Genomic DNA, 23896 nt, shown 5'->3' with positions numbered 1-23896 from the left:
CAACAGAAGACTGGGATCTGTTTCACGTACATCTGTTCCCAAACAGCTTAGGCAGATTAATACTTAGAATGTACCCAGCCCTGCTAAGTCCCAAACAACCATTTACTCTTGTTTTTAAATTATTTTCTCATTTTCACATTTTCCCACACTACCTTTCACATTGGTAAGTTTCCAGCAAATATAAAGCAAATCATTTTAACTCTCATAAAAGAGACCTTAATTTGTAGCCCAGCTTTCTCAGATTTTCTGGTTACTGCTCTCCTTCAACTCAGCTAAGAGCTGAGTTACAAACAACCCTTTCGAAAAACCTAACATGAAATTGTGTAACCTGCCGTAGTAAGTCCATGAAAAATAGAGATTTTTAAGCCCTAATATTTGAAACTCTTTGTTTTTAATATTTAAAACATAATTTTCAGATGCTAATCGGACATACTGTAAAATCCTTGCCCTGAACTTTGATTAAAAGGTAGAGGAAATGAGGGGCACCTGGGTGGCTCAGTCGGCTAAGCATCCAACTTCAGCTCAGGTCACGATCTCACAGTTCATGGGTTTGAGCCCCATGTCGGGCTCTGTGCTGACCACTCAGAGCCTAGAGCCTGCTTCAGATTCTGTGTCTCCCTCTCTCTCTGCCCCTCCCCTGCTCACATTCTGTCTCTCTCTTGCTCTCTGAAATAAACATTAAAAAACAACTTTTTTTAAGATAGAGGAAATGGATATCGAAGCTAAGCTAGTCCTTTTGCCCATAAAAAGTCTGATGACTAGCTTGACCAATAATTTTCTATCAGAAAATGGTTTCTTCCTCTCTCAAGGCAGGCCCTGTGCTGAGATGACCCTCACACCTCTCATCACTATGCCCTGAAGCTGGGGAAGGGGAGCAAGGGGCCCATATTTCCCATGTTTCTTCTAATTAGAAGTTCATGAGGGTGGAGAAGCTCCTGCTGGAAAATACAACACCTCCTCCCACACATCACACTGTTGACCCTTGAGCATTCAAACCAGAGATTTACCTACGATGTCCTAACATCTGAAGTCAATAAAAATAGGTATTTTCTTTAAAACGCAACTTGAGAGTTGGTTTTCAATGATTATATACAGCTGATCCTTGAACAATGCAAGGGTTAGGGGTGGTGACCCACATACAGTCAAAAGTCCACGTCTACCTCTGGACTCCCCCAAAACTTACTAATAGCCTACTGTTGACCAGAAGCCCTACCCAGGATATGGTTAAGACATACTTTGTATGCTAAATGTATTGTATACTGTATTCTTACAATAAAGCTACAAAAAAATGTCAAGAAAATCTTAAAAGATTTGTAGTGCTGTACTGCATCAAAAAAAAAAAAAAAAAAAAAGAAAGAAAGAAAGAAAGAAAAACTCGTGTGTAAGTAGACCTATACAGTTCCAACCCAAGTTGTTCAAGAGTCAACTGTAATATAAATGCCTCATTCTGCAGATGAAAAAGTGGAATTAAGTTACTTGCCCAAAGTCAGTTATGGTCCTGTTAGTCGCAGACAAGACCTCATTATCCTTTGGTGCCCACTCCTGAAAATGTTCCTACATCACAGACAGGAGAGTACAGACAGCTGGAGCAGGGAGCCTATAAAAGATCCCATCGTGTTTTTCCTATGTCAAGGTGCTATCCATTAGTAAATGGTCAAGTTCCCACTGTGAAATGGCAGACACATTTGTGGGCATTTGGCATTCGTGTCACAGAAATTCCTAAATTGATCATTCTTAACTGTACTAAAATTTGAGCTTAATACAGTGTAATCCTACCCATTACTAACTCTCCTCACCCGTAGCTTTTCCTTTTTGGGAAAGCATTATCACCCAGTCACACAGTACAGTAAGCAGATCCCGATTTGGGGATGCACAAAAATGCTTCTATCTTCTGCTTCCATCTAACATTTCAAATAGAAGCTTACTACTTGCTAAGCAAACATGCCTAGAAATTTGTCCTTGGCTGAGATTTAGAACAATGCCAACAGGCAATCTGTGATATTTTTGAAAATATTGAACTCGGAATGTATTTGATCCAGTAAGAGCACAAGTGAAGGGCTACATTATAAAATATGCAAAGTTGTCTAATACATCTGCCCATGTTACCTTTCTGTGCGCCCTTAATTTTTGACACCTTATTCCCCAATTTCAGAGACCGTTGGGGGCTACCCACACTGTGGTACTACCCTTGATCTGCTTTGCCTGGTCTGGGTTCCATGCCCCAGACTTGCCTGACTTTTCTCACGAAGCCTCAAAGAACTCACCTGTTCCCTCTATTTCTTCTGGATTCTGTTCCTTTCTAGGTCACAGCTAACTCAGTAATTACTTTATGCTCACATGCATAAACTCATGATTTCACAAATGGTCAAATTTTAAGATTCCAATAGAAAGATCATTAAGCAGTTTGTGGTTAACATTTCCTGAACAGATGATGCCCTTTTGTGTACACATTTTGTATCATAGTGGTGGCATCCTGGTCAATCTATGTCCAGGTCAGTGCTTACCACCTTGCAGCTTAGCACGATGGAACCTTCTGGCCAGGATACCCACAGTGGAGAAGTAGGCCAACATTAGCTTAAGAATGTTTTTATAGAAAAGAATTCCAATACCTTAACAAAAAGGGAGAGGATACTCTTGCAGGTGATGAAAAGTCACAAGTAGCTGTGTAGTCAGTAGTACAACGCAGTAGGCAAAAGTAAGGTTCATGAGGCCAGTTAACAAATTCATTCAACAATGGTTTTCGTGTCAGGTACTCTTCCAGGTACCGACAGCAAACAAAACAGGTTCTGAACAGCTTTCCTTTTCCCCATCTAGATCCAGTCTGAGAGTTAAACCATCAGCTCTCCTGCTTCTCAGACCTTCAGATTTGGTCTGAATTATACCACTGACTTTCCCAGTTCTCCAGTTTGCAAATGGCATACGGTGGTAGAGCTCAGCCTCTGTAACCCCATGGTAGATCTCCTCAAACATACAGCCAAGCTTCTGTTTCCCTGGGGAACCCCAAGACACACATCATTACAAATTTGTCAAAACCCACAGAATGTACGACACCAAGAGCGAACCGTAACATCAACTATGGACTCGGGAGATGATGTGTTCACGTAGGTTCATGAATCGTAACAAATGTACCTCTGATGAGGAATGTGGATAATGGAGGAGGCCGTGCATGTGTAGGGGGCAGAGAACATATGGGAGATCTCTGTACCTTTTGCTCAATGTTGCAGTGAACCTAAAATTGCTCTAAAAAACGAAATCTACTTTTAAAAGCAGCAACTAAGGTACTCTGAGATTCAAAAACTGAGTGGTGTTGCAAATATTTCCTATGTATGATCTAATAAAGCCCGGTGATCCCACACCTCTCCACCCCCACCCTTCCTGGAGCCACCAGTCACGGGCCCGGGACCAATAGACCCATGGTCTCCCCTACTACATCCTCCTATACCCCGTCCTCCCAAGCATGGTAACCTTGACACAACTTATCCTCTATTATCTGGACAATCTCCTTGGTCTTTCAGCATGCACATCTAAACTAATTCTACATCAGAGATCATTTCATTTAAATATACCTCTTACTCCCTTTTCTTTTCCCCACTCCTTTTACTAGGTAAATCATCTGTTTATAAATATAGGTTTGGGGTGCCTTGGTGGCTCAGTCAGTTAAGCAGCCGACTTTGGCTCCGGTCATGATCTCACAGTCAGTGAGTTCAAGCCCCACGTCGGGCTCTGGGCTGATGGCTCAGAGCCTGGAGCCTGTTTCGGATTCTGTGTCTCCCTCTCTCTGACCCTCCCCCCTTCATGCTCTGTCTCTGTCTCAAAAATAAATAAACGTTAAAAAAAAATTAAAAAAAAATATATATATATAGGTTCTTAACTAAGGTGCTAGGATTCCGTACTTCCAATTTTAAAGGCCTGAAGAAGTTTGCACACTAGGCCTTCATTAAGAAAAAATACACCTAGGTGAAAAAAGTAAGGGGTTTCGAGCAAAGTTTAAAAAAACAATCAAAACTTTCAACCTGTATAGTTTTTAAATTCTACTTTCATGAACACAAAGCAAGCCTGCTTTTCCTCCATCACCACTTAATTTACAACAGCATTTCTTTTTTCGTGTCATTATTTGCCTTTTTGTGTCCCAGTACCGCAACACTTATTTATATGAGCTCTCAATGAGCAAGGTCTCGTTTTAAATTCTGTAGTATTTCACCTTCATTGTAGGTTAAGCTGGCTCTTGTAGGCTAACCTAAACTTCATATAACTTAGAAACTTCTAGATCTCCCAAATTCAAACGGACTTAAAAACTTCACGGAATAATTCTACATCCATATCCCTCGGTTTTAACTCAGAGGTTCAATAAAACATTCTACCTTGGTTTTCATGACACCTGAAAACATTTTAATTAAGGTAGAAGGTAATTTTAGTTAAGCCTACTCAGTGCATTTGTTAGCTTTTTTTGCACGGGAAACTTTAGAACAGTGGCATGTTTCTATACTTTACTAGAAGTAGTACAGGGCGCCTGGTTTTGCAACGGAAGGCAATGTTTTAAAAATAATTTAAGTTTGTATTTAGCCAGGAGAGACAGTGTCACATCGAAGGTTTTTTGAGCAATCTTCTCTCGACGAAGACTTGAAATAGTTGTTGTAAATACAGCACTGTAACATTTCCAAATAACTAAAGTCAAGTCAATAAAAGGTGAGTGCGATAAGCAGCATGAGGACTTTAAAGTCAACACTTAAAAAAAAAAAAAAAAAAAATCAAGGGTTTCTACGTAGGTAGAGAGCTTAATTCTAGACAAGGCAAGGAATGTGAGGGATGGAGAAGTCCAGAGGGCCCAAAAGGGGATTAAAGTTTCGGAAGTCAACAAAGTGAGAGTTCGATTCAGAACCCACGTGTAGATGTACTCTGTAAAGTGGTTATACTTTCAGGGGACGGGCAGAGGTTGATGGAGTCAAACTCCACCAGTTTGGAGCGAAGGAGAGGACCTTCCCGCAGTTTGGAAAACACCGGCCCTTTGGGGCTCAATTCTTTTTTCGGCCTCCTAGAGCAGAAGCTGACCGTGACTTTGCTCCAGGGAATGCACCCAGAGGCGGGGAGCCAGGCGGGCGGGGCGGGGAGCCTGGGGCCCCCGGGGCCGCGAGGAGACTAGACTGCTCTCCCCAGTTCGGAAGGAGCGGGCGAGGGCTTCGCGACGCGGGGGGGAGGAGCTTGGGGAGGGCGGAGAGGAGGCGCGGGCGAAGGTGCGGGGAGGAGGCAAGGCTGGAGGTTAAGGTGCCGAGACACTCACCCGCGGGGCGCTCGGGTTGGATGGGCCGCCACCTGAGGGCCCGCTCGCTCAGCACCACGTCACAGCTGCTCCTCCCGATCTCGAAGATGCCACGCAGCAGGATCTGCCCGGCCGCCGCCTCCGGCTGCAGCTGGGACGCCCACAGCGCCGAGGGCACCGCGGCCGCCGCCGGGGGCGCTTCCTCCTCCGGGCCGCCCTCCAGGGCGCTCACCCGGCCGCCGCGCCTCCCCCGAGGCATGGCGGAGACGCTAGCTGAGCAGCAGCCTGGGGTCTGGGGAGGCCTTTGGAGGCGGAGGTGGAGGCCGCGGCAGCCTCGGCTCGATCTGCGTCCGGCGCTGCCACAGCAACCGCGCGCGGGGCAGAGACCCAGGAGGGAGGCGGGGCAGGCAGGCGGGGCCGCCCGGACCTAGTCCGGCACCTTGGGCCGCCGGCTTCGGGTCGCTGCCGCTCACTACTAAAGGTCTCCAGTACAGGCAGACGAAGAAGTGGCTCCCTCCGCCTAGCCCTCCCTGTTCAGTAGGATTTAGTGCACTGCGTTTCCCACAGTTCTGTACGCACTCCCTTCTCAAACTTACTCACCCCCTGGGCATCTTGTTAAAATGCAGTTTCTTACTGTTGAGGTCTGAGAGGAGGCCCAAAAGGCTGTATTGCTAAGAAGCCCCGGGATGACGGCGACGCCCATGCCACTGGTCCTCGGGACACACTTTGAGTGGCAAGGGCTTCTCGTTTCCCCACCTGCTTCCCAGTGGGCTCCCTCAGAAGGCAGAGGTCATGCTATATAACCGTGCTGGCACACCCCCGGTAGTTAGCTGATCTTATGCACCTGGTAGAGAGAGCTCATTTCCCAAAAGCCCTGAGAGGAAGCCAAAGTCTCTGGTTTACATTCACAGATTCTCACCTGACAAACAGAAGGTGCCTTATCATAATGAGCACTGAGTAATGTTTAGAATTGTTGAATCGTTATACTGTCCTCCTGAAACTAATATATTGGATGATAACTATACTGGAATAGGAAAAAAAAAAAACACCTTAATGAATAAAAGGTGCCTTTGTGCTGTCAGTGTTGAGGGTCCTAATTTCCCGGAAGATTTCTCCTTTGCAAACTCGTCTTTGCCTGGATCTGGCACTCTCTGGAGGGAGATTACAAGCAGCCGGGCTTGTTCTCTGGAAGGCTGTTGCTACAGTGTAGTGTTACCTGCAAATGGAGAGAGCCCTGGGGGGTGGGTTTATCCTCCTCTTTCTTCTGATAGTAGAGATTCATGAAATTAGCTGATAATTTGTTAGCACAGAGTCTGGAGGCTTCGGTTCTCAACTGTGGCTGCACGTTGGAGTTACCGGTAGGGAGTTGAAAAAAAATCCAGAGGCCCAGGCTACACTTGAAGACAAATTGGAATCTCTGGGATGGGACCCAGACTTCAGGAGTTTTTAAAGCCCTCCAGGTGATTCCAATGTTCAGCTAGGCCGGAGAATCACTGCTGAAAGCAGTGTATTCACAGGGAGCTGACAAATTGTGACAATGAAACAGAGAAACGGAGTTCTCTGGAAGAGGAGCATCATGGGAGGTCAGTCAGCAGCCTTTTTAGAAAGTCAGAATAATTGTATCAAGAAAACGGTAGGGGTGAGGGAGGTAAAGAGCAAACTGAGTTTGAAGACTCGTGGATGTAGCTCCAGGGTGCTGGTGCCGAACCAGTGACTTCAGCTACGCAAGCTCCTCTCATTCTCTTCTTGTCCTGCTCACACCGCAAAGCCAGACAGAAGAGTGCATGGCAGCAGGAGTGTCTCAAGGTTCTCTGCTCAAACTTGGATTTCAAACAACCAGGGAGGGAGACTGGAGGCCTAGCCAAATCCCTTTCAGAGCCGAAGCGCCTGTGTGCCAGTTAAGCTGGGACTCTCACCGCTTAATGCTCTGAAAACAAATCCCCAAGCTTCCAAGCGAAGCAGGGAAGAGCCTCTGTTTGATCTGATGGCAGAGAGCTGTTTCTTGGAGCAGAAGTGCAGCTGCTGCTGAACCCACGCAGGCTTCAGGTGGCTCAGCCCAGCAGTCACTCCTGGGGAGGTTGGTGCCCTTGCGGAAGGAGTTGCTGCTCTGGAGTCAGCATCTTGTATTCACAGCTGTTGGACCCTCAACACAGAGCTCACTGGCATTTTCAAAGCTCACTGAGAGCCAGGGCAAATAGGTCAAGGCAGTGGCTACTTCTTAGGACCTTTACAAGTTGCCCTTTCTCCTGCTTCAGTAGGTCAGAGTCAGAAACACTGGCTTTATGTTTCTTGAGGATGAAAGTAATGGCTGTGCTCTGGTCTTTCCCCTTGATGAGCTGTCCCCTCCCAGGGCTCTGAAGGTTGCAGTGCCCATGGTCTCTGTCCTCAGGATTAGCCACACGGGCATCAGCACCATGGCTTCCCATTCTCCTCAGGGCTCCTTGAGAGATGTCACCAGCTCTAATCACTCCCCTGAACTTGAGGCTCTATGTCCAACTGCCTACCTGACATCACCACTTGGCTGTCCAATAACCATCAGAAACATAACACATCTAAAACCAAATCTATGATTTTCCATTATAAACCTATCCTTCCCAGAACTTTCCAAATCTCAGCAAATAGGTTCATCAAAATCCTTGATGTCATTCTTATTTCTTCTCATTGTCTCAGGCCTCACATCCAATCCGCTGGCAGATCCTGTCAATTCCATCTGCAAAAGACACTCCTTTCAGCCTGTTGCTTTCCCAGTCTGTGCCCCTATACCTCTCACCTGGACAACATCAACAACCTCCCAGCTCTTTGCTTTCCCTTTTGCCTATACTGCCTCCTCCAGCTCAGAGTCTATTTTCCACCTGGCAATCACATTGCTCCTTTTTAAAAATAACAAAATCATATCATTTCCTGCTCACAACCTTCTTCTGATCTCCCATCACTCTTGGAACAAACTCAAAATTCTTGGCAAGTGCACAAGGCCCTACATAATCTGGGCTCTGGTTACCTTTCTGAGGTCACTTACTCATACCCTCCACCTTGCTCACTCACACAAGCCTCCATACTAGTCCTCGGACACACTGAGACTAGTCCCTTCTCAGGGCATTTGACTTGCTATTTCCTCTCACCGGAATGCTTTTCCAGCCAGCCAACCAGATGGCTCCCTCCTTCTGCTGAAAGATTACCATCTCTAAGAGACCACTGCTGACCCTCCTCCGTCATTCACCTTCCTGTAACTGTGTGTATTAGTTTTCTATTACAGCTGCAACAAATTGCCATTAACTCAGTGGCTTAAAACAACACAAATGTTTTATCTGACATTGCCAGGGGTCAGAAATCCAAATTTGGCTTCACTGGACTAAAATCAAGGCATCAACAGGCTTGAGTTCCTCCTGAAGGCTCCAGGGAAGAATTCATTTCCTTGTCTTTTCCAGCTTCTAGAGGTGGCCTGGATTTCTTGGTTCATGGCCCCTTCTTCCATCTTCAAAGCCAGCAGCCAAGCATCTTCTCTCTGCTTCCATCCTTCTACCTTCTGTTTCTGACTCTGACCTTCTTCCCTCCCTATTATAAGGATCCTTGTGGTTACATTGGACCCATCTGGATAATCATTAACTGCATCTTCAAAGTCCCTTTTGCTGTGGAAGGTAACACATTCACAGGTTGTGGGAACTAGGACATAGATATTTTCAGGCCACCATTCATCTACTATCTCCTGCTTTATTTTCCTTTACATCCCTTATTACCTCTTGCTGTATGTTTACTTATTTGTTTATTGTCTAGATTTCCCATTGAATGAGTTAATGCACTTAGTAACAGTGCTGGAATACAAGAAACAATAAATGTTAAGTGTTATTATTGTTGCTAGAATAAAAGTTCCTTGATGTCAGAGAATTTATCTTGTTCTTCATTAAATTCTCAAGTACTGGCACAGGGCTTAGCATGTAGTATGTGCTCAAGAAATATCTGAAAGAATGAATGAATTCCTTTAACACTTATTTGTAATAATAGTGTTAAAGTACCTCAATAGTTTTCTCCCTAGTTCTTAAGGATCAGTTGTCCCATAAGTGGTACATATATATGATCCACTAATGCATGAAAATTGCTCTCTGAAAATTTTCAGGCAGCTTCCTGAACATCGCTTTCCCTGCTTTGGATGAAACTTGGGGATTAGTTTTCAGAGCACTAAACATTAAGAGTCCTAATATAACAGGCACATGGTTGCTGTATGTTTGGAAGATATTTGGCTAGATCTGGAAATAGAATCTCCACCCCTGTTGTTGTTGTTTTGTTTGTTGTTTTTTTTTTTGTTTTTTTTTTTTTTTTTTAGAAATTCATGTCTGAGCAAAAGACTTTGAAAAATTCTCTGCTATTAACATTGTTTTCAGGATATCATTAAATATCTGGGCAAATCCAGGAGATTTAGACGTAATGGGACAGCCTCCTGAAGTCAGGGACACCTTAGTTCCACAGATGGAGGCCGATGAAGTTACAGCCCGCTGAGACATCAAGATCTACTGCATTAAGGGCAGGGGCAAAGAATTCTGATGCCTGAGCTTTGGCCAGTGGATAATCTTAGATCACTCCCTTTAATCTCGCACAGTCTCTGTTGGCTTCAAAGTTTGGAGTTTGGGTGAGCAATAATTGAGTACCTGTGTTATCAAATTACCATCAACATCGTCTTTTGCAAACTCCAGTTTACTTTAGAGAACAGTTTTTATTAAGGACTGCTCCATGCAGGTAGAATATAATACAAACTCCCACCATGGCGTAGGAGACTCCTTATGATCTGACTCCTGCCCACCCACTCAAACCCCATCTCCTATCATTTTTCTTCCATTCTTTCTATACTTGTGTCCAACTACACTGGCCTTCTTTCCATTATTCAATTAAACCAAATTTAGTCCTCATGCAGGGCCTCTGCTGTTGTTATTTATTCTGTGTGGAACAATCTTTATTATGGCATGGCTTTGCATGGTGCCCAGGTCAACTTTGTGTCACCTTCTCAGAGGCTCTTCCCTGGCCAGTTAAAAGTTTACTCCTACTCAATGTTATTTTCCTCATTGTACTTCCCACTATCTGAGTGTATGTCATTGGTTTTTTTGTTCACTTCTTTTCTGTCTGTCTCCCTTTCCCATCAGATGGGTACCTCAATGATAGCAGTGACCTGGTATGCTTGCTTATGGCTCTATCTCATGCCTAAAGAGTGCCTTGAGAAGAATAAATGCTCAATAAACATTCATTGAATCCATAAAGGAATAAATTGAGTTCCTGCATTAATTATTGGTATCACTGAACATATTGTATCTCATGGGTAAGGAAAAAAAAATTCAGGACATATTTAATTTCTCCATATCAACATACATTGTAGGTGAAGTGAGCTTTAATTGTGTCCAGCTCTCAGTAATTTCTTTTTTTTTTCTTTTCTAATTTTTTAATGTTTATTTTTTGAGAAAGAGAGAGAGAGAGAGAGAGAGACAAAATTCTAAGCAGGCTCTGCTCTTTCAGAGCAGAGCCCAACATGGAACTCGAACTCACCAACCACTAGATCATGACCTGAGCTGGAGTCAGGGGCTTAACAGACTGAGCCACCCAGGGGCCCCTCTCAGGTGTTTCTAATGCAAAATGGGAACCTTGCCAAAGGAGCCTCCCTCTCATCCTGAGTGGACATTTTGTCAGAATGTTCCTGCTGTTCTGGCCTCTGCTGCCTAAAAGGTAGAGGGCAAAATGTCTCTGCAAAAATTACAGAATCAGATTCAAAGTCCAGATCACATAGGTTTTTTGTGCTCCTTGTATTCTGGGAAACTGTGAACTACAAATATAAGTTATCGGCCCCCACACATCAACATACAATGGGAAGAGGTGCAGAGAATAACCACAGTAAATGCTCCCACTGGAAAACCGAGGGTGGGGGTAAGGGTGGGGCAGAAAGCACATCACAATCACTTGTTCAGAGCAATTCTGAGATTCAAGCAGGCATGTGTTGCTAGATCACATGTTCCTTATCTCACGTCCAGCTCTGTTCCCTAGGAGAGGTTCTCTAATTCACTGTTCTCCACAGCTCTTAGCTCCAACCTCTGCGATTTTGGTTCTGCCCTTTATACCATTCTTCTTTTTGACAAGAAATTGCCCACGATGACAGCTGAGTCGTTTTTCAGCCTTTTTTTATCCGTAAAAAGTTGGAGGTCAAGAGGCTTCTTTTAATTTTGAAGTGTTAGTCCAAATGTGTATAACTCCTTTAGAAATTTTGTAAGCTTTATGTTGTTCATATATATATATGTATATATGATATATGATATTTGTGCATATATATATAAATTCATATTCTATAATATTATACAGGAGCTATTTCCACAAATCTCTTTGATATTAGTCCCTCTATACTTTGGACTCCAAGTCAGAATATTGGGGTATAATTCTAATGTTTTTAGAATTACTTTTGTCTAGGGAAACTGTGTCTTCCAACCATACCTTTGTTTGAGGCTTGACCTGAAGACTTATTTAACTGGAAGCAGCCTGAATTTCGTCTTTGATTTGAGGCCACTTCTTGCTCTTCGAATATTTTTTATGCCAGACTGTCTGTCCTGGGCCTTCTATAGCTCCTCTGAACTATGCTTGTTTGTCACTTTTTGATAAGACCTAAAAGAAGCCAAATAACGCAATATTCTTTCAAAGAAAAGAAAAGAAAAAAAGATTAAAAGCAAGATAGCATCCCAGATTTATATAAACTAAAACTTATGATTAATTGAATACCTTCAGAAGATATAATCAGTAACTGCTATCTTGAGCAATCAAAATAGTCAACTAATGAGATGTGTTGCCCTAAGCAACTAAAGTTGGAGTGGCTTGAACTCACAAACTATGAGATCATGACCTGAGCTGAGGTCAGTTGCTTAACCGACTGAGCCGCCCAGGTACCCCTATCCTTGGGTTTTAAGCTTACAAGGAGAGTATTGGCTCAGGCCCTAAATAACCTGGAACAGGTAGATAGAACTTTTAGAGGTCATGGCAATTAAATTCACTTGGACCATATTATTAAAGCTATTTTATGTGGGGCACCTGAGTTGCTCAGTTGGTTAAGCGTCCAGCTTCAGCTCAGGTTATGATCTAGCAGTTTGTGGATTCAAGCCCCGCATCAGGCTCTGTGCTGACAGCTCAGAGCCTGGAGCCTGCTTCAGATTCTGTGCCTCCTCTTTCTGCCCCTCCCCTGCTTGCACTCGGTCTCTCTCTGTCTCTCAAAAATAAATAAACATTAAAAAAAAAGATATTTTATGTAATTTTGCATGTCATAGAATTGTATGTTAAATGTTTGTAAAACAGGGAAAATGTTATATTTTTCTTTTGAGAGGTCCATCTATTAGTATACATGCTGCCCCCACATATAGAATAAATATGGCATTTTTCACATGAAGAATAAATGGCAGTTTGTATTTTTAAATTCTATAAATATAGATATATTTATAAATTCTAGGCTAAGAATTTTAAACAAAATCATCCTTAAATTATTAAGTAGGCCCATTCACACTTCACTAAATCTAGATGTCAGTTTAATAATTCACATGAATAAAAACCAATAAACTTTAACATAATTCAGATGCTTATGAAATAGCTATTATTTGTCAGCTTGTTCAAATATCAAACCTAGTATTAACTGAAATAAGCTAGTAGTTATGTATTGTGTCACTAAAACTTCATGGTAATATTCTCACAAGAATTCAAATGAACTCTCCCATATTTATGCATGTTTAACATGAGTTTATTGTAGACTTTAGCATATGTATTGGCTTCCTAGAATGGCTATACCAAATGACCACAAACTGGGGAGCTTTAAAATAACAGAAATGTATTGCTCACAGTTTTGAAGACCAAGGTCCAGAATTAAAGAGTCTGCAGATTTGGTTCCTTCTTGGGGAGTCAGAAGGAAAATCTGTTTCATGCCGCTCTTCTAGCTCCTGGTGACTGCTGACAATTCGTGCAGATCTTGGTGAATAGATATGTCAGTCCAATCTCTGCCTATATCTCCATTCTCCCTGTGTGTTCTGTCTGCATGTTCCATCCTCTTCTAATAAAGACATCAGTCCTCTTCTTATAACGACCACTTGAATCCAGTATGACCTCATCTTAATTTACATCTTATACATTAGGATGTGTTACTTGGATACTGTTTCCAAATAAGATCACACTCTGAATTTCTGGCTGGACATGAATTTTGGGGAATTGGGGGATGGGACTCTTTAACTCAGTACTATATATATATATATATATATATATATATCAAATGCATGTTTGTGTATATATACATGTTTATGTATATATATATATATATATATATATATATATATATATAACAAATGCATGCATATTTTATATATGTGTGTGTTTTTTCCTTGGCAATGTATTTTAAGATAAGTGTGTTATTGTTAATTAGGCAAAAATGAAACCTTGGGAAGCAAAAGATCTCTTTCCTCAATATTTTTAACATGCTAGCCAGAGTAAAGGAAACATTAAAATAGAGTTTCTATAACCAAAAATCTCATGTTGGAATTTAAAAGTATATAATAAGCAGCCTTGCCTCTGTTAACTAGGAAATTCTTCCAGTAAAGAAACATTTTGATAAATAACCCTACTTATCTTCTGGTTATAATTTGCATGCATTTGTTACTATTGTTTGCTGTGTATTTAATCATCGTCTGGAGTAAAGCTGATTCAGTTACCTAACAATGACAAGTGATGTTAGCCCAACTCTCCTTTTTAAAATGCTTTATTACCCTCTCTAGTCTTGGATGTGAACATTTCTTGGTCACATACCTGCAACCTACCACAGATTATAAATTTATAATGCCCTACTATGAGGAGACTAGCCCTACCATTGTTAGTGACACCAGCGGTAAGGAATTAACAGTCTCTTAAGCATTGTAATACCCCTTCATTGACGTCACCGAAAGTGGGAATGATCTTCTAACTGACATCATTTAGAAAGAACACTAAAGAAATAATAGTAATGTGCTAGGTTTACACAGTGAACATTTTGAAGTAGAAATTATAGGTTAGGTAATTCAGCAGCATTTACCTCAACCAGGAACACACACTGTGTATTAACACAAAGATGTGTATTAATACAATGATTATAAAGAACATTAGCTGTCCTTTCATTTTCAGTGATTTTAAACAAAATCACCTCTCAAGAATACTGATCCTTTGATGTTTCTGGTCCCTAAGCACCTCTCCTAATAATTTATGTGCAGTGCTAAGATGAATACCTGATGTTGCTAAAAACAACCACTCTGTGTTTTTCTTTCATTTGTGTTGTATTGACAAAGACGATACATTCCCCATAAACTTAACCACTTTTCTGTTCCAATTGATACTTTGAAAGAAGATAAATTTAACAAATAACTATTGTGATGATACAGTACTCTCTTTTATATTGTGTATTTCTACTTCCGCGCTATCCTCTACCTACGGGTAACCTATTTTACTTTTTATTTGTTGAACGTTACTCAAATTCTCAAACTCATTGCTAGACTACAAAGTACTTATGGGTTAGATTCTGGTCTGCTGTCATCTAAATTCTTCAACGATGGTAAGGAAGTTCGGGACAATTTTATGTAACACCAACAAGAACAAGAACAATTGCTGGAAGAATGATGAACACAAAGGAAAAAGGTAGCATGCAAGCTCTTAAAGAATTTTTTTAAAAAAGCAGGGTCTGAAAAGAGCCTACAATATTTTAGTTCCTCTTTTATTACAGTTCCAAAATCATACTTAACAAATTGATGTTAACAAAAAGAAAGAACTGCTAACTCATGACTTTTATCCTAAAGCGGAGTGGGGGTAGGGCTGTTTGGTGCTATGTAGTACGAAATTCATTTCAATTGTTCTCTTTTTCTAGAATTAATGCTTATAACTTTCACTGAGTTGAGCATCATTTGTGGTCCTCTCCCACTCTCAACTGACCTGATTTATAACATAGGTTTGGCATTAGAGTAGTGTGGTTTGATTTTCTTGTAATGTTAATACGTATCCAGGATCTCCTAGGTCTTCTAAGCACCAGCGAAACAACAAACAAGGGACAAGGCTTCTGTCCTTATGAAGCCCACCGTCTACCAGGAGAGAGATGAGTTAACAAAAACAAAACAAATAAGGAAGCAAGATAACATCAGATAAATGCTCTGGAAAAGGGAATGGGCAAAATAATTTTGATTTTGGTGAGATTGAAAGTGGTTGAATACTTCAGCTGGGGATTTGGGGAAGCGGCGTTTGTGCTAGAACCTAAATGAAGAAAGGAAACCAGTAATGCAAGGATCTAGGTATCCCAGGTTCCTGCAGTCATTCATCTGTAAAATAAGGCATATGGCTGCTTTGGTTATGAAATGTGTAAATTAATAAAGAGCAGAGAGTACTGACCCAGTAAGCCTGTGAGGCCATCCTCTGTAGATGTGTCTTTAAGACATCAAAGCCTAAAGCAGGGTTAGCTTTTAATCTTGTTAACAGCAAAATGAGTTATCAAGTTGCCTCATCAATGTGAGATAAAATTTATTCTCTTATCTCTACATGTTATTTTACAAGTGAATCCATCCCTTTGGATTGCTCTATACCTGAGGATCTATAAAAATGATTATTGTCACTCCCCACTTACCTCTATATTAGCAAGGCAAATAGCACAGTAATGTTTCGATGGCCACATCCACATTTAATGTATCTGAAGGCTTAGTCCAGCATTAACATAATACTCTGCATTTTAAGATATTTTAAAATCAGCAATTTAAACAGAAGTCCCCCAGAGGCTGTGGTCTTGTCTTGTCAATGCCACTAGTTTGGTTACCCAGCTAATTCCATCAGAGTCATTGAACCAAGTGTTAGTGTGTGTGAAGAGTCTATGAGTCAATTGCCAGCACAAAATTCTTCCTGACATGGGAAGGCAGATGATCTCAACTTTTCAGTGCATACAGCACAAATTTCTAGTTGAATGGTTCTTGACAATAGTGTCCTCTGAAACATAATGCCTGGCGAGGAGCCAATGATTATGCCACCATACAAATCACTGTGTATCTGACGCCAGAATGCCTCTGTGCAATGGTAGCAACAAGAGTTCTCAGTCCTGGTGTTCCACAAGATGTTATATTGGCTCCTTTATTCTTTATCAGACCCTGGAATTAAAGATTTTATTTAGACAGTTTTTAGGAAATGAATGGTGGAGGGAGATGAAAAGGGAAGAGAGGAGGTTGTAGTGTACTTTAAGAAGAGCTTTACTGTTTTACAATCCCCATTAGGACAAAATCGGCTTATGTTGGAAGCCTAGTTTTATTAACTGTTTAATAGATATTTTCACTTTGAATCTCTTGTTTAATTATAGAACTAAAATAGCTTAGTTCAAACTGTTAGCTAATGATCCATATATCATTTTAGTAATTGCTAGCTTCTTTCAGAAATGCATTAATTTTGTAAGAATTATAGACTTTCGAGTGTAAAAACACGGGGAGTTTTTTAAGATTAATACATTAGAACATTTACAATTTGTTTCAAATGTTACTTTACTGTACCATATTAGAAACCTAAAATTACCAAAATATTCTTAAGATACTATGATCCTTCATTTTAATTTTCATTTAACTGTATTTTTTGGATTAAAAGTAGATAGATCATACTCTATGAATGCAGTTGGTAATGTAAATGAAATCTAAGTTATGCAGTGTTCTATTCAAAAGGAATTATGCACTGGTTAAAATATTTAGCTAAATTTCATTTCCCACTATGAAATTGTCTACTGATTTTAAACACCATTTTTTTTTCTGTAAATAACTCTTTAGAACATTTTCACATTAAGTAAGTAGATCTAAGCATCTTATTTGATAGGAATAGTAATTGCCCAAGACGAAGGAACACATAAAACCCTAAATGTTACCCATAACAAGCAACACTAAAAAACATTTTTTTTTTCCACGAAGCCAAAGTCACCAGTGTTTCTTCTTTTTGGCTGGTTTTACACTTAGTAAAATATTTTCTTTTCTTATAAGCTAGATATAGGCATTAGCCAATTATAAAAACCGTGTCTCTTTTAAACATTGGTAGCAATTCAAAAAGAAAAGAAAAAGATAATTGAAAAGGTTTCTTGTGGTTTGAAAATGCCTTCCAAATATTCATTAAACATTTAAGTGAGTAAATTTGTAGAATATGTTTCTGACATTGGCACTGGTTCTGTGGTATTTCTCTGATCAGATGGAAGTGCTGTGTGTTATGCAGAGTGCATTCAGTTCATTCATGCATAAACAATATCATTTTCATAAATTAAAACCTCCCCTGCAGAAGGAACATCTGTGCCTGCCTTTGAATAAAAGATGGTGGCATGTGAGTTACTCCTTGACTGACTGAAAGAATCCTTATGTTTTAGAATGAAGTTATATAGGAAAAATTGAAGGAAAAAAAACCTAACTTAGTCTGAATTTCTACCTTACATACAAATATGTACATATATATATATATATATATATATCCACAGTATAGATTTCCTTGCTTGTAGCCTTAAAAGCTGGAATCCTTAAAATGCATTCTCTAACTATTTCTTCTGTTTACTAAAGCAACAGATTTTGGTTTGCATGAAGATGTATAATTTTAATTATAGGTGAAATTGAGCTGCTGAATAGATCACATCAGATCTGAATGTTCACTTCATGGTCTCCTAGGCTGGAAGGCTGACAATGTTCAGATATCATATCAGTATTATGTCTCATAAAGTAAGAACAGTGAGAGCAATCCTAGAAGCAACAGCTTGATTTCAAAATAACAACTCTGATTCACTTGGAATGAGATTATTGCATTTTGGATAAAGTTGAGACTAACTTAAAAGTATTTCTGTCATGTGATGAAGGCTGATGGAAAACATGTTAAAATGATATATTTTAAATTGAACTCAAACATTTTTTAATGTTGAAATATTCCTTACTGCTACTGTCACAGCTTGACATAGCCCCATTGGCAATGTTATTAGTATGGCTAATTGTTCCCGTCCATTAGATTACTCACATTTTTCTGGAGCAGTTTGCTAAATGAGGTCAGCTTTCTGGAACCCCTAAATCACCAATGAGAAGGAGATTAAAGGAACAAGCTTGGGAAGAGAGGTAGTCATCCAATGTGGCATCCGAATCAGAGGAGGAACAATGGAGTTACTAATGACAGTAATCAGAGCACCATGGTAGAGCCAGGGCACAAGTGCCAAAATGTTATTCCCTAGGAAGCATTCCTGTCAGTCAGTACATCCAGAGGAAGAGAAATGCCAAACTTTTTTTTTTTTTTTTTTTTTTTTTTTTTAGTGGACTTAACAATGGACAGAGTCATCTGTAAGTTTTTCCACTGAGTTGTATTTAGTGTTCCAAAAAAGGGAAGGGACACAATTGTATCATCCTATAATATATTATACTACAAATAGTATGTTCTTGAACACAAATAACTCACTATCATTTTCTCCTGGAAAAAAATTTTTGAAATCATCACAGGATGTTCATCAAAAAATTACAAAGTGCCACTTCTTCTTGTATTCTTTAAATTAATTAAATCATTTCCTCCTGGCATTTTCTAAAGGTATTTAACTTTCTTTTGGGTTATTCCTGGTTTGCAATCCAGTACTATATTGCATGCTGCTATTGTATAGTGCTGGTTTGCAAAGTGCAATGGTACTGTGATAGTACTGATTTTCAATTCAGTTCGGGAAAATATACAGATAATAAAGCACTAAGAAAATGGTAAAGTTTTCTTATGTATTTTTAAATATATAGACAAACTAAGGGCGCTTGTTTGCGTCTCCTTGTTATAATTAACTAAATACCCCTTTTTAAAAAATAGGAAAAATCATAATACAATCATTTAAAAGAATAAAACCCAAAAAGCTGAACGTGAAGATACTTAAAACAAAGAAAAATGAAAACCCAACTGTTTGTCTCTCCACCCCACCCCCCAGCCTCATATTCCATGTAATGAAATATGAGTTGGTTCTTTCATTATCTACAAAAGCTGGTGACTCCCTAAACAAGATCAACAGACTGGAGACTATGCTAAAGTAAACTTTTATTTTACTCTACAAATAGCATTTAGTTTTAATTCAGTGAATAAAGCATCTATTATGCTTAGGAATTATTTATACTTTAAAAAATCACTTTAAGAAGGAATGCAACAATTGGTCAGATTTTCAATACTAGTTTATTGCAACTGGATGAGTGTTTTCTAAATTGTGCATTACACCATAATATACAGGATTACAAACAAGATTACAGTACAGATCGATTCCAGTGGTACCAGTATCACATCTCAAACAGCACTTATTCTGGACTGCATTTTACATGCAATAGCTATTGTTCTAATTATGAATTAAATGGTTTGAATTTATTTAAGCTACTGTACTAATTGACTACAATAGGTATAAATCCCAACATTAACAACCTGATTAGATTTAGGCTCAGATTTATTACATGAATATATGACAAACCACCATTTGTGTGACTATGTATAAAATCATGCATTTATATTTTCTGGAAACATCAATAGCTTCAGATTCTTTGTAAAATCATGGAATGCAAAGGAGTAAAAGACTAAAAATAAACAGTGCAAATTGTATGTGATAGTCAAGCAGCTTTTGATTTAAAGAAGGGTATGTTGGCATTTGTTTATAATATGTATATACAAGCTTGTGCAAGTAATGTATTGAATTGATATGTTTTGATAGGGACTAAATCTCTTTTTTTTTTTCATCCTCTTAAGAGTTGTGGATCTGGTTTTTTTTTTTAAGGAGAGGGAAAGACTTTAAAGTGAAATGAATTGCTCAAATTGTGCAATTTTTTTTTTTTTTTTTTACAATTAGAGAGGAAAGAAGTGCTAAGGCAACACAATAACTTTCTAAGCACTTTTCTGCTGGTTTAAATTAGTTAAATTATTTTGTATAAATTAGATATAATTCTACCTTTCTGATATGTATAAAAATTGATGAAGCTGCATGGTTTTAAAATAGGAAATCCACATTATAAAAAGTCATTAAAAATTCTGTACAAAATCACAACAAAATAATTCAGCATGGGAAAGGTAACAAGTAGTAAAATGCTGGTTGAAAAATATATATTTATATATATTTTAATTGGCCCGTTACTAGTTTAAAAATTGCATAGATCCTAATTATTGCTTGTGATTTTGTTATCCCGATCAGATAATTAATATGATCTGAAAACAGCTACACCAAATTTGTGGTGTTTTTTTTTTTTAACCATATTACTTTTTTAAAATAGAAGAGCTATAGAAAATAATACATAAGGTGAACAGGAACTTTGATCCCCTGTTTCTTCCAAAGGCAGTAACGACAATAAATACATATATCACTTGAAGCTTGGAGTATTTGCACTTTGCAGCAATAGTACCCAAAGGGCTGCCTTTTGTAAACACCACAGTCACTGTAAGCACAGTGGGTACGTTTCCCGGGGATGGTGAAACTGACGTGCCTCTAATCGTGAAAGATGGCATTGAGCTGGGCACTCATGACTCGCTCATGATGTGAATGGCTATCGAAAGACATGATATTGTCTATAGGGATCTCGCAGCGAGGGGCAGCGGCGCCCGAGAAGATTGATCCGTGGCTTTGGGCCCCTGCCAAGGTCGCTGCAGGATAGTGCATGGTAAAGGCATAATTTTTCTCAAACTCGGCGGACGGTTCGTGTTTGAAAGAGAAGTTGCCATTGATACTGAGCGGCGGGCTGAGGGGTCCGTCAAAGGAAGGGCTGGTGCAATCAGTCAGGGGGCTTTCAAAGAAGGGCTCCAGAGCAGCGCTGTAGGCGTGCGGAGGTGGCTTAACGTGGAAGACATGGGAGCTGTCCATGGTACCATAGGGCGGGCTGGGCAGCCCCGGCGACTGGTAAGAGTAGGGGTGCACAGGGAAGGAAGCGCTGGCGGTAGGCAGGTGCGGAGGCATGTCCTGGTTCTGCTCAGGCAGGAAAGTCCGAGGATTAAGCTGCAGGCAGCCGGCAACCAGGTTGGTGGTGGGCTGAGATAAGCCCTTGCAGAGAGTCTGTACGAAGGAGACCAGATCAGGGCTTTTGCCCGAACGCAGGATCTCCGACAGAGCCCAGATGTAGTTCTTGGCCAGGCGCAGCGTCTCGATTTTGGACAGCTTCTGCGTCTTGGAATAGCAGGGCACCACCTTGCGCAGGTTGTCCAGAGCCGCGTTTAGCCCGTGCATGCGGTTCCGCTCCCGGGCGTTGGCCTTCATGCGCCTTAGCTTAAAACGCTCCAGGCGTGCCTTGGTCATCTTCTTCTTTTTGGGGCCCCGTCTCTTGGGCTTTTGATCGTCGTCCTCCTCTTCCTCTTCTTCCTCCTCTTCCAGATCTTCGTCTTCGTCCTCCTCCTCTCCCCCGTTCCTAAGTGAGTCCTCTTCCGCGTTCATGGCTTCGAGGTCGTCCTCCTTCTTGTCTGCCTCGTGCTCCTCGTCCTGAGAACTGAGACATTCGTCTGTCCAGCTGGGAGGACCCTGGGGCTGAGGCTCGCCCATCAGCCCGCTCTCGCTGTAAGATTTGGTCATGTTTCAATTTCCTACATTCAACAGGGGGCGGGGGGGGGGGGGAGAGGAACAGAAAGAAAAGGAGAAAAATGCTACATTTACAAACTACCTGTGCCTTCAGCTACCACTCCCTACCTAACTTTATAGAAATCCATGTAAAGAGAAGTACCAGCTCATTACAAAATGGATGCCCCTAAGGAAAAGTTAAATGGCTTGTTTTATAATGGCGTGTGTGTGCCCCACTGGCATACAGGAGACAGGGCAGGGCTGGAGGTGGGGGAGAGAGTAAATATATGTGTATGTGCACTCCTGTGTGTATGTTTTCTAACGATTGGCAAAAGTGTGTTTATGGTGATTATGTAGCAGGATGATATGCACGAAAAGGAGCAAATGTTTCACTACTTCATGGTTATCTGCATGAGTTCAAAGTCACAATCCACACACAAAAAATGATGACTTTGAAAATTGCAATTCTGTTTGTTCCCTTCTCTTCCCTGGCTTCTTGGCACTTAGCGATTACAGTTAAGAGACATTACGTAATTTACTCACGGTGGCAGTGATTTTTAAGACGATTATACTAACCAGAGACTGAAGAGCAAATTCATGGTGGAGAAAAAGTAGTTTCCATCAAATTATTTCACCATCAACGAAACATTTGGCAACAAAAGTGGGCAGGGGTCTTGCATGCCACCCTCGCCTTTCTTTTCTCGCCTCCCAACACTACCCCTCTGCTGAATTTCCACCTTGTACAAAAGCACTAGCTATATGGCCAGGGCTGGGGGCACCGCACAGAGCACCCTTCCATGCGCTTGGGATCAGGTGCGGAAGGCTCTTCTCTAATAAACAGCCCATTGAAATAGCCGCCCGCTCTTTATTGGGGCTTTTCAAAGTTCGCCTCAAACCTCTTTTTAAAAGATTGGGTAATTATAATGGTCAGCGATTGGCAATAGTGAAGTTGCCGCTTCTAATAAAGAAAATAAAAAGCCTTTAGTGAGACAACTGAATTTCTGGCTTCTGCAGTGGCTGCTAGGGACTTGGCTGCCTCTGGAGCAGTAACAGGTAGCAGGAGTTGGTTCCTCTCCCTTTCTCCACCTTTTTTCACTTTCTCAACTAAACTATCTCTCAACACAATTATTTCTCAGGATGTGTGTACCAAGGTATCCATGTCCCTTTTATGCACTGAAAAAATAACTTGGCACTTCCAATGCGCACAAAATACATGCACACAAAACACATCTGGTAACAAGGGCTTTTCTTTTTTTCTTTTTACTTATTGGAAGAAGTGAGAAAGTGAAGTAGTTATTTGCTTTCAGGACTTTGAAATCACTACTAGCAAATAATCAGAGTTACTGTGCGTTATTTTTTTTTAATTCAAAATAGCTCCTATAATTTCCCCTCAAAACCAGAACACTAACACATTTTTTTTCTTTTTCTTTTTCTTTTCTTTTCTTTTCTTTTTTGTTAGAAAGCCTGCGGTGGGTATTTGAGTAAGGCAAGTCGAAATGTGTTAGTACTTGCGGGCAATCTAGGGGAGGAATGCCCGCTTCAATACACATACACGCGCTCGCAAACGCACACATTCAGAATATGTGTAGGTACATCCGGTCTTCAATTACTGCTTTTATTCCCAAACAAAAACGAAAGGGTTGTAATTACCTGCAGTTGTTAGTAGGTCCTGAGTGATGGTCTCATAACCCTGGGGCCTCCGGATGCCGTGCCTTCTGCGTGGGGCGAATTCCTCGTGTCCCCGCCGCGCGGGCGCTCAGGTTATATAGCCGGGTTGGTGATGCTGAGCGCAGGCGGGGCCCGGGAGCCGAGCGGCTAGCAGGTCCCTGCGTCCCGCGTCTGCGCACGCGTCCAGGCTGAGCGCTCTCTTCCGCCCGCCCCTTCAGCCTCGCTCCTCTCCCACCCTCCTCCAACTCCAGCTCCCCTCTCCCCCACCCCTACCCCCGCCCCATCTCCTTCCTCCCCGGCATGCGCCATATGGTCTTCCCGGTCCAGCCAGGAGCCGGGAACCACGTGACCTGCCCATTTGTATGCCGCGGAGCGCTCCATTCCGGCCCCTTTGTGGCCAGAAGAAAGTGGCCCATCTGTCGCCAGTTAGAGACTCCGCGGACCTG

At 41.1% G+C, this 23896-nt stretch overlaps 2 protein-coding genes across 3 annotated transcripts in view; both read right to left on the bottom strand.

Moving 5' to 3' along the window:
• Nucleotides 1–5799, bottom strand: part of CERKL (CERK like autophagy regulator) — a 105657-nt gene extending 99858 nt beyond the window's left edge. The window contains exon 1 of the mRNA XM_060622076.3: nt 5279–5799. Within this exon, the coding sequence (XP_060478059.3) occupies nt 5279–5516 (238 nt within the window). The 5' untranslated portion in view covers nt 5517–5799. The remainder of the gene's footprint in view (nt 1–5278) is intronic.
• Nucleotides 5800–19419: 13620 nt separating this feature from the next.
• NEUROD1 (neuronal differentiation 1) lies at nt 19420–23629 on the bottom strand. Of its 2 annotated transcripts, none has more exons than XM_060622080.3 (2): nt 23433–23629; nt 19420–21780 (listed from the first exon to the last, which is right to left on the bottom strand). In XM_060622080.3, the coding sequence occupies exon 2, from the start codon at nt 21765–21767 to the stop codon at nt 20727–20729; it is 1041 nt and encodes a 346-aa protein (XP_060478063.1). In that variant the 5' UTR covers nt 21768–21780; nt 23433–23629; the 3' UTR covers nt 19420–20726. The 2 variants fall into 2 exon arrangements, with proteins under 2 accessions (XP_060478063.1, XP_060478062.1); XM_060622079.3 differs by having other exon boundaries at nt 19420–21808; nt 23433–23626.
• Between the last annotated feature and the right edge of the window lie 267 nt (nt 23630–23896).

This window comes from Panthera onca, chromosome C1 (genome assembly GCF_046562875.1).
Source record: "Panthera onca isolate mPanOnc1 chromosome C1, mPanOnc1 haplotype 2, whole genome shotgun sequence".
NCBI lineage: Eukaryota > Metazoa > Chordata > Mammalia > Carnivora > Felidae > Panthera > Panthera onca.
Note: the sequence above shows the minus strand (reverse complement) of the source record. Positions and strands in the feature narration are given on the sequence as shown.